The following is a 16,228-nucleotide window of genomic DNA, read 5'->3' as shown; positions in this document are numbered from 1 at the left end:
AATCTCAGAGGAAGCCAGCGCATCTGCTTCTACCTGTATCACAAACCACAAGGTCTTTCTGGCGCTCCTTAATGCTGGCGTTTTGCAGACCTTTTTCCACATACCCAAAATTAACTGGAAGAGGCGTCCCAGGCCAGCTGGACCCGACGGATAGCTGTCTTTAGAGTAAGTGTTGTTATGATCATCTCTTATGACAACAATCAGGTAATTCATTAGTATCCATGAGGGTATTCGTGGAGTCTGAGTCTTAGGTGGTGAATATTTACTACACTGTTATTGAATACTGATATAGAATATTATACAGTTGTATTGGCTTGTTTGTCTTTGTGATTATGATATAATAGAATATAATATTATAATGTAACTTATTGTTCTGTTATACAATATGAATTGATCACTAAGTAGGCTATATAATCCTAATACTACCCACAATTTCCCAGTTTGGGGATAAATAAAGTACATTATCTATCTATACTTCAATATATATATATCTATAGATATATCTATATATCTATCTATACTACAACTCAACTCAACTCAACCTGTCAACCATAAATACGTCTTACATATGCTTGTAACTGACCATTTAGCATTTTACATACAGTATGCTCAGACTAAACATGTTATGCTGTATTTTTTTCAGACAATACAGGCTGGTTGGCTATCGGATCGTGCTTGAATGGGCCCTAAAAGGAGAACAGCTGGGAAAAGGCAATAGGAGAGTTCTTCCTTCATGTGTGGTGGACACCATAAGAGAGACATATCCATCACCAAATGGACAATATGTAGGCTTCAAAGAGTCAGAGGAAGCACTGGGTTTGTTTTAGTTGTGTTGAAATCTGATTTGGTAAGTTCATTTTTAAAAGTTGAGTGTTACCCTGAAAGACGCATGTTTCCTTTTTCTTTAAAATATATTTTATTTTATTTTTAAGAAACACACAAATTGAAAGCACCTACCTATATATTTTCAATTGTTAAAAAATAATTTTCAGGCATTGTGAACCAAATGTAAGCCTGGAAGACTAATGGTTGGACAAAAAAGTTTTTGTAAATAAAATTGCAGACGAAAATAAAGAATATAACTTTTTACATCTCTGAGTTTCAAACATTCTCTCCCATAACTATATAACTATAGTGCACGCTGCTTTTGTACAAAAGTACACAATTATTAAAAAACAAATATAGAAATATATATAATTTCTATATGTATAAACATATATAAATAAGCAGCATACAAATGGGCAATTTGTTATTCACAAACAACAACTGAAGTGAGACGTCTCTGACAGAAGAGAGCAGCAAAACTTTGGTTTGGGCCTACTTTCTGTGGACTAAAAAGTCTCAAACAGGTCCCTATTTGCCTCGAAATCGTGTTGCATGTTGTGCCACCAGATCATCCTTGTCTGGCTTTGGAGTTGGAGCTATATTGGCCGGTATGTTGACAGGAGGATGGATGTGGAACTGCTTATCTCCAAGCTTGATGTTCTTGTCAAGTCGCCGTTGGATGACACGCTGCACCAAGTCTTTCCTGAAACTCTGAGAGGTTGGCACATGGAGCTTCCTTGCAACCCATTGACTTGATTGCTTGGAGTGAAACACATTGTATTTTTCTTTCCCTGGGGGAATAAAAATAACCATCAGTTGGAAGTTAGTACAACTGATAACTGATGTAATCCAAGTCCATTATACAAAAAAACCACACAAATTGAAGCTACCTTTTTTGCTTCATCTTTCATGCTTACCAGCCTGAGTAGTATCCTGCTGACGGCCAACATTGTGGTTGTGGTCAATAACACTCAGTTGCATTCGTGCCTGCATGGAGGTGTATTGGAAGTGCCTCCTCTTCTCAGCGTACTTCAGCATAGCGCTGTGGAAAACCTCAAGATCCCCTGAAACAACAGATTTTATTTAGACATTTGTCATGCACATTTCTATAACAGCCTCACACATAACATTTCAAAGCCTCCAAAATCTTTTAGTTTTATACAGTACATTTGCTGATCAATTGTTGGCTCAAAGACCAGGCAACATAATCTGTTTTCTCCTGCAGTGTATGTGACATTTCTCTGACATCTCCTTCTCTGATTGAAGCATTGGAATGTTTGGAAATGATTCCAGCTGTTAGCTTTTTAGTCTCGATGTCACTGGGAGAGCTCATCGTTTTGGGAATAAATACGTCAGGCACGGTCCACATAATATTCATAAGCTTATTCCAACTTACCAGTGTGCTTGAATAAAGTCATTTGACTCAGGTTACCTCAAGAGATTCTTATCAAGAACAACAGAAGTGCATACCTTTTAAAACAGTGATTGTACGGAATATTATAAGATAGAATGTAACTTGTTTATACACGTATGCAAATATGTTTATACTTCTACACACGCACAAACACACGTTAGTATTACCTAGTTTCTCTTACCTGGGGTGTGGGCACCGCCGTGCTCCTCAAGACATGCATTTTCTTCTGTCCTGGGCGTGGAGGGACATAATCTTCTTCGGTGAAGTGCGCGCTGCAAACGCGAAGTTTTTTTACCCTCATTGCCTTGGTACGTATGCTCAACCCGACTGCAACAAGCCAAAGTTCTCGTAGGGCACGATCCTCGGGAAAGCGATGAAATACGTGCGGTGGAATATTTTTGTTACTGCAGCCTGGAAAATCACAAATTCGCACCATTTTGACTAGTATCTCCTCTGTGACAACAAACGTCCCCTGCCAAGTTACAATTCCAGCGTGTTCTCTCCAAAACAGCTGATGGATCACGTCACCTGAGAGACCGGCCTGCCGCAGGCGTAGTGATACTGGATTGTTCGAGAGAGAAAATAGTGCCAAAAAAACGGCGCGGTATATGAAATCCGCAGAGGGTGGTTTTGTGTTGAAAATGGATCACCTTTGCCTCCGTGTTGTTTTTTTAGGGTAAAACTTTTTGGTTTCATGACCCTGGCATCTCACCGGAACTACTTTTTTTACGTTCGGAACCGGACAGAAGTCCGACCACGGGACTCGGTGAGTGAGCAAATAGCTTTGCATCTGCTACACTACTGGCATGTATATCATACAACTGGGGGTCAAAAAATCCGAACTATCCCTTTAAACATTAAAGGATTTCATGCAGGAACATTGTATTCTAACGTCACATCATTTATTCTTTATTCAGATTGATTGACTGCAGTTTGTCAGAGATGAGCTGTGCTTCTCTGGCCTCAGCTCTGAAGTCCAACCCCTCCCATCTGAGAGAGCTGCAGCTGAGCCACAACAAGCTTCTGGATTCAGGAGTGAAGCTGCTGTGTGGTTTTCTGGAGAGTCCACACTGTAGACTGGAGACTCTGAGGTCAGAAACCATGTTTTACTTCTGTGCTGAGATTAATATGATGTGAAAGTTGTGTTGACACTAAACTGCAGACATGAGGCTGATATTATACTGATCCACACTGAGTATCTTAATGCTGAAGTCTATTTTCTTCTTCACTGCTTTAGTCCATTGACTGTAGCAGAGCAATGTTGAGTTCCACATTTAAAACCTTCATAGAACAAGAAAAATCCTACACTGTATAATTCACTGTGAACCTGTGAAACACCTGATTTCATCTTTTATTCCACATCATGTTTTTAAATAAATCAGTAATAGAAACATTTATTAATTATTTCAGTTTGTACGAGCAGAAAATAACAAATATATTCAGTATTTTCTTTTTCCAACATTTTCCTCCAAAGTCACATTATTTATTCTTTATTCAGATTGTGGGACTGCAGGTTGTCAGAGATGAGCTGTGCTTCTCTGGCCTCAGCTCTGAAGTCCAACCCCTCCCATCTGAGAGAGCTGGAGCTGAGCAACAACGAGCTGCAGGATTCAGGCGTGAAGCTGCTGTCTGATCTTGTGGAGAGTCCACACTGTAGACTGGAGACTCTGAGGTCAGTCCATGTTAGCTTCAGCAGTACTGTGCTAAACACAGTTATTATCACAGCAAAGATCCAGTATTGTCTGCTAAACCTCCAACCCTCCCAGTGGCTGCTGTCCTCAGTGAAGCTGTGAGAGGAGAACAGTGACAGGCTTCAGGATTGGACAGAAACACAGAGAGAGAACAGACAGCCAATCAGATCAGCACGAAGCTTGTTGTGATCACGTGTTTGATTTGATGTGAAGACAACTGTTGTTGTTGTGTTCATGTGTACAGGACATTAAGCTGGATTACAGCTGACAGCATCACAAGATGTTTAGAGACAATGGAGGACAGTTTTTGTTACATCATTGATTTTACAGTATCCAAGAAAGAAAAAAAAAGAAAAGAAAAGGCACAGATGTAAAAAGAAAATGTACTGGGGGAAGATGAGCCATAATGACAACATGTGTTCAATATAAGAGATAGAGCTAGGTCCAGGGTTTAGAGACACTTCAGTCCTTTTGTTCCACTTGTCCATAGTCTTTCCCTCCCATCTGTAGAAGAAATTAATAATCTTCAGGTCCGATTCAGTGGCTGGTTCAGATGAGTTTTATTCACTGCGCAGTGGAGAGAGATCATCACAGCAAGTTGTAGAAAACCTCTCTGACTAGAGTCAGCTCTAGTCAGATTATATATCTTGGGTCACAGTAAACAAAGGGCTAACCAAAAGGGCTATGCTAATTGAAATCGAGCAACAAAGGGCAATACACAACCAAGATGAAAGAAGCTACGGTGTCATTCTCAGAGGGGGGTGTCTGGGGGACCAAACTAACAAGAGGGTTCAAGCTAGCTTCTCGAGGCTCATACAGTGGTCTTAGGTGTGAAGAACTCACAGTCTGATGGCTAAACAAATGTATAGAAGGAAGTTAATCACAGGGGTTCCTTTGGAAACATCAAAACCTTGATTAACACTGATGTGATAGCAGGAAGGAAAAAGAATACACTCTGATGTTGTTCATCTCTGAAGTTACAATTTGTTGAGACAATTTAACTAAAAGTAGAAAGGTGGAACGAATTGTGAAGAAAACCATAATTATTTAAGATGTTAACAAATACAGAATTAAAGCTATAAATTCTGTTTCCACAATTCAAAAAGCCCTCTCATATGGGTGCACAATAAGCATTGAGAGAGTACATTGAATAGGACATTAGTGGGCAATTTACTCAAACAAAAAACAAACGAAAAAAAAAAAAAAAAATTATTCGAGATGAGCTGTCCATTTCCTCCAGTATGTAGTGAATTTGTCCATACACAGATTCAAGGAAAAAGTCAGTTTTTCCATGTCATATATTTCTTTAACAATTACAATCCACTCCTCTTTCGATGGGGACTCTTTTGATAGCCATCTTCTTGTAATAGCTTTTTTAGTGGCTACCAACATTATTTTAATCAAATATTTATCAGTAACATTGATTGTGGGGGATATATTACCAAGATAAATTGTGCAAAAGTCATGTTTAATCTCAAAGCCTACTATTGTTTTAATTTCCTCCACTACATCCTGCCAATAGGATCGTATAATCGGACAGTCCCAGAAGACAGGGAAATGGTCTGCCTGAGCATTCCCACAATCTCTCCAGCACCTTCCATAACTGGGCTGACCTTTCTGATGCTGTTAAATTTTTGGAGTGATAAAAAAATCTAATCATATTTTTCCACGAAAACTCCCACCAGTGACCTGAACTGGAAGCGCTCATTTGAGTTTTACAAATATTTAGCCATTCATCTTCTGAAATGGTTATTTTTGCTTCTTTTTCCCAGTTGGATTTAACATAAAGAGTGGAAAAGCCATTGAGTGATTGTAAACAGGAATAGATTCGGGAAATCAATTTCTGGTTTAGTTTAGATTTGTATGTGTCAATCAAAATGTTAATTAAATCAGAATTGCCTTCCTCTGTTGTTCTTATATCACAGTTAAAATGAGCTCTAACGCCGGGAACACACCGGACGCCGAAGCGGCGCGAATAGCTGCGGAGCGGAGCCCGTTTCCTTTCGGCGCCCATGTTAACCGATTGTGTCGTTCACACCAGACGCGCTGCGGCGCACACCTCTGCGGCCGGCTCGCGCCCTGCAGCGATCGTATCGGCGTCTGGTCTATTTTTTCTGCGAGCTGCAAGCGATCGCGTCAATCCTGGCAGGAAGTCAAACATGAAACAACGAGAGAATCCGGTCAATTTTCAAAATTTAAACTATTTTCAAAATAAAACACCGCGATTGACAAATGCGATGTTATATTTGTGTGCTTTTATATATTTGTCAGTATCTAAACAGAGCGCGAGAGAGATGAAGATACACACAGACACACAGACATAGACACAAACACACACAGACATAGACACACACACAGACACAGACACACAGGCACACAGAAGAAAGAGAGAGACACAAAGTGGACTGGCAATAGGGGGTGCGAGCAGGGGGTCAAAACACAGACGCAAACAGAGAGAGAGAGCATGATGAAAACATGAAAACAGCTCCAAATGTGAGTAAACGACAGCTGAGGAGCAGAGGCGCTTGTCGACCGGCGCGGAGTAATGCACGTCTGGTGTGAACGAAAGTGCTCCGGCTCACTCCGGATTTTCGTTGCGCGGCGCTTCGGCATCCGGTGTGTTCCCGGCGTAACTTGAAGGTATCTGAAGAAGTCTTGATTTTCTAAATTGTAGTTGTCCTTAAGTTTTTGGAGTGGAGAGCCACTGTTTGAAACGCCCATCAATCTGGGCGGGTTTAAAATCTTTATCATGTGCCACCCATCGTAATAGTTTAATGTGGTTTTCCAGTTTGTATTTACAACATTCACCAAACCAAATGTTTAGGGGCGTTTTTGTCCAACCACTTAAGCTTTGTTTATGCAGCAAGTATAGATTTCTGTCTCCAAGCAAGCTCTGGAGGGGAATGTCCAGTTGGCTTAGTTCTAGATTTTTCCATTTAGCATAGTAACATGGGTTGCACAAATAAATCAAATATCTAAGCTGTGCAGATTTGTAGTAGTTCACTATGTTTGGGAAAGATAGTCCTCCTTTTTCTTTGGACAGTTGCAGTGTTTTGTACCTGATCCTTGGTTTAAGGCCTTTCCAGATGAACCCAGATAGCATTCTCTTCCACTCTGTTAATTGTTTTTCAGGTATTTCTATTGGTATTTACAGAAAAAGAAAAAGCAGTCGTGGTAAGATGTTCATTTTAACTATGTCTGTTCGGTTATGTAAGTCCAGTGGTAATAAACTCCATTTATTTAATTCTGTCTTTATCTCCTTAGTAATTGGCAGATAGTTAGTTGCGTAGATGTTGGTTAAATCCTTTGGAATTTTTAGTCCTAAATATTTAATGATATTATTCTCCCATTTAAAATTGCACAGGTTATTCATTTGTACTGAGGGAATATAGTTAAATGAGATAACTTTAGGTTACAAAAGTAACCCCGGTTCTCTGATAACATGAGTGAGGTATCTCACTATGGGTACGCCCCTCTGCGTAGTCCTCAGAAGCCCAATAACATTACGCCAGCCACGTTGGCTGGCAGTCGTGACGACTGCATCAAGAGGAGGGACATCCTCTCCCTACAAAGGGGCTGATGCAGTCTCACCAGATCATTCAAAATAAGCACACCTCTTCCTCGCTTCAGGCAAGGAGGGTGGTCTGGTGAGATACCTCACTCATGTTATCAGAGAACCGGGGTTACCTTTGTAACCTAAAGTTCTCTTTCAAACATTCGTTCGGTATCTCACTATGGGGATATACTGACTCCCGTATTGCTAGACAAGCTTATCTTGAAGACCGACTGCCAATAATTAGGCTGACGACCCACGGCCCTCAGAGGAGCCCACACTCAGCACAGTATGCGCTAGAGAGAGCGCAGTGACATCCAGTGCATAGAACCTTGCAAAGGTATGATGTGAAGCCCAACTGGCCGCAAAGCATATATCTTGGATAGACACGCCTCTAAACAGGGCCCAGGATGTTGCCATCCCCCTTGTGGAGTGAGCGCGTAAACCAGCTGGGGCTTGAAGCCCCTTGCTGCTGTAGGCCATAGAAATGGCCCCGACTATCCAATGAGAAAGCCGTTGTTTTGTAATAGGCTTACCAGTATGAGGTTTTGCCCATGACACAAACAGCTGATCAGTTTTCCTAAAACCTTTTGTTTTGTCCACATAAATGCGTAAGGCACGCACTGGGCACAATTTGTGTCACCGCTCCTGTTCCGAGGTGGAAAAAGGAGGAGGTGAAAAGACAGCTAGGTCAAGTGGAAGACACACCAAAGTAGGATTCTTTGGTACAAAAGCTGGATTTGGCCTTAGCACCACACGTGCATATCCTGTGGCAAACTGAAGACAGTCAGGATGCACTGAAAATGCATGGATATCACTGACCCGCTTAGCAGACGCCAGTGCCAATAACACGGCCGTCTTAAGTGATAAAACCTTAAGATCTACCTGATCTAAAGGCTCAAAGGGGGGGTGAGACAGCGCATCCAAAACAGTTGGCAAATCCCATGATGGGGCCAGCTGTTTGGACACCGGACGCAGACGACGAGCACCCTTCATAAAACGGCTGACAAGGGGATGTTGTCCCACAGCCTTACCACCAAAACCTACATGGCATGCTGCAATAGCAGCCAAGTAAACCTTAACGGTGGAGAAGGCTTTTCCCTTATCCAGCAAATCTTGCAGAAAGCTGAGAATAATAGGAACTGAGGCCTGGAAAGGCACCTCCTGTGACCTTGAACACCAGTCCTCAAACACACGCCATTTGCAATCATATAGTGACCTGGTGGAAGAGGCTCTAGCACTCTGAATGGTCTTAATGACATTCTGTGGAAGTCCAACTGCATCCAGATTCAGCCTCTCACGGGCCAAGCCCAGAGCGCCAGCCGCTCTGGGTGAGGGTGAAATATCTCCCCTCGCGCCTGTGGTAGCAGGTCTCTGCTTAAAGGGAGGGGCCATGGCCGGTCGTAAAGAAGTCGGCAGATGTCTGCCAGCCAATGCTTCCCCGGCCAATGAGGGGCTATCAGGATGAGTGTTAAGCCTCTCTCTTGCACGTAAACGAATGCGTAAAGCAGAACCTGCGGCCACTCGTGGGCTAGTGCATCTATCCCCATCGGTGCCTCCTGGTCTCTCAGGGAAAAGAACATGGGGCACTGATTGTTCTCTCTCGAGGCGTACAGGTCGACTTCCGGGCGACCGTAAAGTGCCCAAACCTGCTCTGTTACCTCTGGGTTGAGCTTCCACTCTCTGTTTGGGGGTTGCCTCTGGAGAGTAGGTCTGCCCCACAATTCTGTACTCCCGGCACATGGGTGGCTTTCAACGATAGGAGATGCACATTGCTCCACAAAATCAGTCTGTGAGCCAATGTGTGCAACTGAAGGGATCGCAGTCCGCCTTGTCTGTTGATATAGGCGACCACAGTCGTATTGTCTGACCTTACAAGCACGTGATGACCCTTTATAAAGGGGAGAAAGTGCTTCAGTGCCAAGTGCAAACTGCTAGGAGTTCCAGGGAATTTATGTGGTTCAAACGAAGGTGGGGAGCCCACACCCCGTTCACAATTCTGCCCTCTTGGGTGGCCCCCCACCCCTGCAGGGATGCGTCTGTCGTGACCACTTTCCTGGATAGGACAGGTCCCATTGGACTCCCCTGTGTCAAAAATAGGGGGAGTTTCCACTGGTGAAGTGCTGCCATACAGTCCACTGAAACCCTGACAAAGCGATTTCTGTGAAGTGAGCGATCCAGCCCAAGGGATGCGATCCAGCCCAAGGGATGCGACCCAGCGTTGAAAACCCCTCATGTACAAACGGCCTAATGGTATAGCCACTATGGCTGATGCCATCAGTCCCAGAAGACGTAGGCATGTCCTGAAGGGTAACAACTTCCCCCTGCGGAAGAGGGCTAGGCATGCTGAAAATGCCCTCACTCTCTCCGCTGACAGGTGGGCTCTGAGTGAAACTGAATTCAGAGACAGACCAATGAAAGAGATTGTTTGACTTGGAGTCAGCACACTCTTTTCCTGATTCACTCTGAACCCTAAACTCTCCAGGTGTTGCAGGAGTAACCTTGTGTGCTCTAGCGCACCCTGGTGGGACTCTGCAGCCAAAAGCCAGTCGTCGATGTACATGGCTATGCGTATGCCCTGCTGTCTGAGAGGAGCAATAGCTGCCTCTGTGCACTTCACAAATACCCGAGGGCTTAGGGAAAGCCCGAAAGATAGAACCATATACTCGTAGATTGTGTCTTGGAAGGCAAATCTCAGAAATTTCCTGTGAGGAGCATATATTGGTATGTGAAAATATGCGTCCTTCAGGTCGACTGAAGTGAACCAGTCGCCAGGGCGCACAAAACGCAGCAGTGCAGCGTGTGTCAGCATTCTGAACTTGTATGACCTTAGGTGTCTGTTCAGAGCCCGCAGATCGAGGATAGGGCGGAGCCCTGTCCCCCCCTTTTTTGGTACGAGGAAATACCTCGAGTAGAAGCCGCATTGGCTCTGCTCTTGAGGCACAATTCGTATTGCTCCTTTTTTCATCAGCAATGATATCTCTTCCTTGAGTATCAGTGCTGATTTCCCCTGCGCACGGGAGAAGACAATCCCTGTGAAGCGGGGCGGGGCAATGGCAAACTGGAGCCTGTATCCTCTGTTTATTGTCCCGAGGACCCAAGCCGATGCTCCACACCTTTGCCAGCTCTCTTTCCTTGCAGAAAGAGTTGCTGTCACAGTAGCTCCTGCCACTGGGGGTGCAATTGCGCCCCCCTGTGGAGGAGCGGTGTGGCAGACCGCAAGGGGAACACTGTGGGAGGCCTGCACTGATGCAGTGCTTATATGGCCTGTCACCTCTAATAGAGGGGACACACAGTGTTTTATTTTTACATTGTTTTTCAACAGTGTATTTTTTATTGTATTCCCCAGTGCCCTTGGCAACATGCCTGGCTGCACTGGGGGCAACTTTATGGATGTGGGACACATGTGAGTGCTTGTGAGACATACAGGGAGCATGTGAACAGCTACCACAGGTGAACAGTCTCTCTTTCTCTTCATGGGGCGTTGAGCTGTGGATGCCAACTTGGGCCCTGCACGCTGCATGAAGGTTGCACTCTGGAACAGGCTCAGGAACAGAACTGAAGAAGGGCAACATGGCATCAGTGAGTTGCTAGGCCCGCTTCTTCCTCCTTGCTCCCTGGGAGGGGCCGGGGGCAGGAGGACCCCCCTGAGCAGCCGCCGAGGCGAAGGATTTCTTCGGCCAGGGTCCCTTGTTTGGTGGCCTTGGCTGACTCTGCGCTGGAGGCTGGGGGGCTGGGCGCCTGGGAATCTTGAAGGCTGTGCCACTGGCCTGCTGAGTCACAGTTGGGTTGAAGGTTCGGCGAGGAGTGACAGAGGCCTGAGTTTTCCTGGGAAGGCAAAGCTGCAGGGCTTCTCCCTCTTTCTTTTTCTCCTCACACCGCTTTTGCATGGTCGCAACAGCCGAGCCAAACAGCCCACTTGGATCCACGCTCTCATCCAGGATGTCACGCTTTTGCTTGTCAGACAGGTCAGAGAGGTTGAGCCACCGGGCCCTTTCCTGGGCAATCATGGTGGACATGGCCCTCCCCGCTGACTGCACAGCGCACTTGGTGAGGTTGAGGCAGTGGTCGGTGATGACACAAATTTCCTCCCATAACTCAGTTGCTGGTAGAGCAGTCATCTGCTCCTGCAGTTCAGCCTGATAAGCCAGGAGAAGAGAGGACGCATTGAGAGCCCTAACAGATGTGGCAACTGATTTATAAGCTCTATCAGTCATGGAGGAGTGTCGACGATCTGCCTTGGCGGGCAGGGTGGGGCCAGAGGAAGACATAGATAACTTCTGAGTTGGGTGCAGGTGACAGGCAACCAGGGGTTCAACTGTGGGCATGTTGTAAATGCCTTTTTCTTTCATGTCCACGCAGTCAAAGGCTGACCCCCCCTGGACCGGGTTCACAGCAGAAAAGAGTTTTCCAACAACACATCGTCTCCTCCAAACATTCAGGGAAAATGGGTAGAAGCTGCCTGGCTGCCCATTTTGCCTTTGGTAACCTTTTCCCCTCATAGCGAGATGAGGAGGTCTCAGCCTGCACCTTCGGCCATGGGATATCCAGCTTCTCAGCTGCCCTTTTGCATACTTCATGCAGATCCATGCCTCTGGTGAGCGGGGATGGAGCCCCGTCCATTACTCCTCCCGCAGCTAACGCCGTAGTCTGCGGTATTTGTGCCGATGAGAAAGATGAATCATCATCGTCATCTCCCTCGGAGAGGAGAATGTCGGGCGAGATGTCAGAGCTATCAGGCTCTCCATCATCGCCTAACAGCGAGCCGAAATTGTCCGCCGGCATGCAATCATCAAACCCTTCGGGCACGGGAGTGTCGCCCCAGCTCGTACCTGGCGTGGCCGAGTCATCATATTCCATCAGGGGCGCCGCCGTTGCTAACAGCGGATCCTGTATACCGAGGCTTGCCTGGCGCGACAGCCTCCGGCGGAGACTCTTAAGAGTGAAGCGGCTACAGTGCTCACATGAGCCCGGTATATCCAGCGCTGACCGGGCGTGCTGCACTCCGAGGCACGCAACGTATATTGGGTGAGTGTCCATAGCCGATATCTTAGCCCCGCATACACAGTCCCGTGGAGGGGATTTAACTGCTAGCACAGGCGTGAATAACGGTGTGGCTTGTGCGCTGTCGGGCGGTACAGTGAGCTTCGACTGAGCCATGGTGAGCGGGTCGATGTCAGAACTGTAGCCGAAGTAGTGATTAGCTACGCGGGGTGCTAGTGTGGAGGCTAGCTTTGCTGTAGCTAATGTGGAGGCAGGCTTAGCTAATGCTAGGAAGGTGGCTAGCTTGGCTAAGGTGCTTGGTGTTACTGTTTGGTGACAGGCTAACAGGTGAGCTACAGTGAGCTGTATGGAGACAGTAAAAGTAGCTTCTTTATTACTCCGTGAAACCCTCGATTTCTATGGTGAAGAAATCGGGGTTCCGTACACGACACGGAAAAATTAGCGCCCGGCGATCGAGTGGTTAGCTCAATCTGTGGACCGTTAAACTAGTAATCCCGTTGGCAGTCGTGTTGGGAGATGAGGCTTCCTGAGATAGAAGCGAGAAGAGGTGTTTGAATGATCTGGTGAGACTGCATCAGCCCCTTTGTAGGGAGAGGATGTCCCTCCTCTTGATGCAGTCGTCACGACTGCCAGCCAATGTGGCTGGCGTAATGTTATTGGGCTTCTGAGGACTACGCAGAGGGGCGTACCCCATAGTGAGATACCGAACGAATGTTTGAAAGAGAACTTGTGTTTTATGAGTGTTTAACTTGTAACCCGAGTAATAACCAAATGTTTTCAAGGAGGACATTCATTTTGGTAAACTCAAATCTGGCTGCGAAAGAGTGATCAATACGTCGTCTGCGTATAGGCAGGTCTTATACTCAGTGTCTTTAATCCAAATTCCTCTTATGTCCTGGTCTTCTCTCATTGCCTGAGCCAGAGGTTCGATAAATAGTGCAAACAAGGCCGGACTTAAGGGACATCCCTGCCGACAGCCTCTTTCAAGTGGCACAGGGTCGGTCAAACTACCGTTTATTTTGATTCTGGCTGAGGGAGAATGATATACATTTTTTAGATATGAGGCGACTTTAATATCAAAGCCAAATTTATGTAATGTTAAGTATAGGTATTCCAAACTAACTGAATCAAATGCCTTTTCGGCATCAAGGCTGAGAACAATGGATTTGTCTTTATTTTTGCTCATATGCTCCATTAAATGTAAGGCCCGTCTTATGTTATCTTGTGTCAGTCTGGTTTTAAGGAACCCCGTCTGGTCTTCATCTATTATGTCCAGGATAGTATTTTCTAATCTTTTTGCGATTATTGAGGCATATAGTCTATAATCTAAGTTTAAAATCGATATAGGTCTGTATGAACTGCACTCAGATTTATCTTTGCCCTCCTTAGGGATTACTGAGATAATGGCATGTCTCCAAGAAGTTGGTATTTCTCCTCCATTAAGTGTAAAATAAAAGCATTTCAATAATGTTGGTGATAGTAACTCTCTGAATGTTTTGTACCATTCTGCGGAGTATCCGTCCTCACCTGGCATTTTGTTTGTTTTGAGTCTCGAGATCGCATTATCCAGCTATTTTATTCTGATCTGATCCAAATGCAGTGAGTTAAGAAAATGGATCAGCTCCTTTCGGTTGTGTGTATAAATCTTTATAGTAATTTTCAAAGGACTTTTGTATTTCTTTTAATTTATAACATGTTTTTCCAGATTGCGCGTCCTTAATTTTATGGATGGATCTTTCCTCTTGTTGCCTTCTTATCCTCCAGGCTAACAGTTTTTTAGCTCTTGGTCCATTATCATAGTACCTTTGTTTGATGAACTTTGCCTTTATCTCCTCATGACTATCATATAGTTTGTTTAAGTTTTGTTTAGTGAGTTTTATATGATCTAATAATTTGGTAACATGAAGTTCAATGTGTTTCATTTCTAGGTTTTTCAGTTCCTGTAATAAGTTTTTTATTTGCTTCTGTTTCTCCCTCTTTTTAATTGAGGACCACAATATAAGTTTTCCCCTTATTAATGCCTTAGCGGCATCCCATACAGTACCTGGAGACACTTCATCATTATCATTATGTTCTAGATATTCTTTAAATTCCTTATGAATGTATTGGTTGCACAAAGGATCATTTAGTAAACTTGTGTTAAGCCTCCATGTCGTGTCTTTAATTTCAGTGTCCAGATGTAGGGATAGATATACACCTGCGTGGTCTGAGATATCTTTGACCCCTATTTGACACTTTAAGTTTCTGTGTCTTTCTGAATTAAACATGAAAAAGTAGTCAATTCTTGAATGAAGATTATGGGGTGGACCGTTCAGGGAGCTCGCGAACTACACCATCAACCAGATCACCGCCATACCCGGAAGTCCCACACTGAGTATCTTAATGCTGAAGTCTATTTTCTTCTTCACTGCTTTAGTCCATTGACTGTAGCAGAGCAATGTTGAGTTCCACATTTAAAACCTTCATAGAACAAGAAAAATCCTACACTGTATAATTCACTGTGAACCTCTGAAACACCTGATTTCATCTTTTATTCCACATCATGTTTTTAAATAAATCAGTCATAGAAACATTTATTAATTATTTCAGTTTGTACGAGCAGAAAATAACAAATATATTCAGTATTTTCTTTTTCCAACATTTCGATTCAAATATTTGTTTCTTGTAACGACTGAAAAGTTTAAAGTGAAGATGCTTTGAGTTTATGGCTCCACTATTTCTAAAAGAAATACTGTCCATGTCTTTGTTCACATTCACCAAAATTCATTCGGACATATTTGGCATCTTGGAAACTTTAGTATTTTGAGTCGACTCTTCAGTTATTTTCTGCTGGTTTTTATTGTATTTCTTGTTTGTTGTGTTTGGCTGCACAACATGAGTTTGTATAGATGGAGCCACTGGTGCTTCTTGTGTTACGCTCCTGAAAAATGAGGAGAAATAATCACACAGTGATCGGGTGATGTTTCTCAGAGACGTCTGAAGTTCGATGAGGAAAGTGCTGTGATTTCTTCTGGTGAGGGATTAAAAGACCACTTTCAGCGTTACAGAAGACCTCTGTAACCACCATTTCTTAGTTAGATGTTTGTTAATTTTCTTTGAATAGTATAATTTGCTGGAGTACAACGAATATTATATGTCTGTTTAATTTAGGGAATGTTGCTAAACATTAAATGTAATTTATTCTTGCATTTCCCTTCTGTAAGTTTCTTACCGTCCTGTGCAGCTTCCACAGTCATGTGACTAATTGACAGAAAATGAGTCTTTTTATTTTAATATATTCTGTAAAAGTTCAGTAAACGAGTGATGGCAGAGCAACACGGTTGTTTTACCGTGCCTGTGGACTAAACACGTAAAACATTGTCGTGTGGTTACCATAAGAAGTAATTGTGGAGAAAGATGACCACTACAAGCTCTGTTGCAGTTTAAACTCAACAACAAATTAATCAAATGTTTCTAAATATCACGTAATTACCATTACAACCATTTTTTTATTTTTTTTACAATTTTGTTTATTGGAAATTAAATGACATACGCTAAAGTGCAATGGGTTGTACAGGAATATAAATGTAATGTAAAGTATAGCCTAAACTAAGGCAACAACTAGAACACAACGTAACATTTACATTACAACCATTTTAATAGTGTTTTAAATATGTGTTTTATTTGAATCAGTGGTCATAAATGTTTGATCTTTTTAACCTAATCACAGATTTTAACATCATCACAGACCAAGAAGCACTA

At 43.7% G+C, this 16,228-nt stretch overlaps 1 protein-coding gene and 1 long non-coding RNA gene across 2 annotated transcripts in view; both read left to right on the top strand.

Moving 5' to 3' along the window:
- The window catches only part of LOC138590757 (NLR family CARD domain-containing protein 3-like), a 289,240-nt gene that overhangs the window by 16,563 nt on the left and 256,449 nt on the right, over positions 1 to 16,228 (top strand). The window contains exons 5-6 of the mRNA XM_069661117.1: positions 3,157 to 3,330; positions 3,738 to 3,911. Of these exons, the coding sequence (XP_069517218.1) occupies positions 3,157 to 3,330; positions 3,738 to 3,911 (348 nt within the window). The remainder of the gene's footprint in view (positions 1 to 3,156; positions 3,331 to 3,737; positions 3,912 to 16,228) is intronic.
- On the top strand, positions 89 to 1,089 carry LOC138590939 (uncharacterized). Its single transcript, XR_011308071.1, has 2 exons — positions 89 to 165; positions 644 to 1,089. It is a non-coding gene; the product is annotated as an uncharacterized lncRNA (long non-coding RNA).

The sequence above is a fragment of the Semicossyphus pulcher genome, unplaced genomic scaffold, assembly GCF_022749685.1.
Source record: "Semicossyphus pulcher isolate SPU_LCO1_2020_fin unplaced genomic scaffold, fSemPul1.0.p SCAF_14, whole genome shotgun sequence".
In the NCBI taxonomy this organism is placed as follows: Eukaryota; Metazoa; Chordata; class Actinopteri; order Labriformes; family Labridae; genus Semicossyphus; species Semicossyphus pulcher.
Note: the sequence above shows the minus strand (reverse complement) of the source record. Positions and strands in the feature narration are given on the sequence as shown.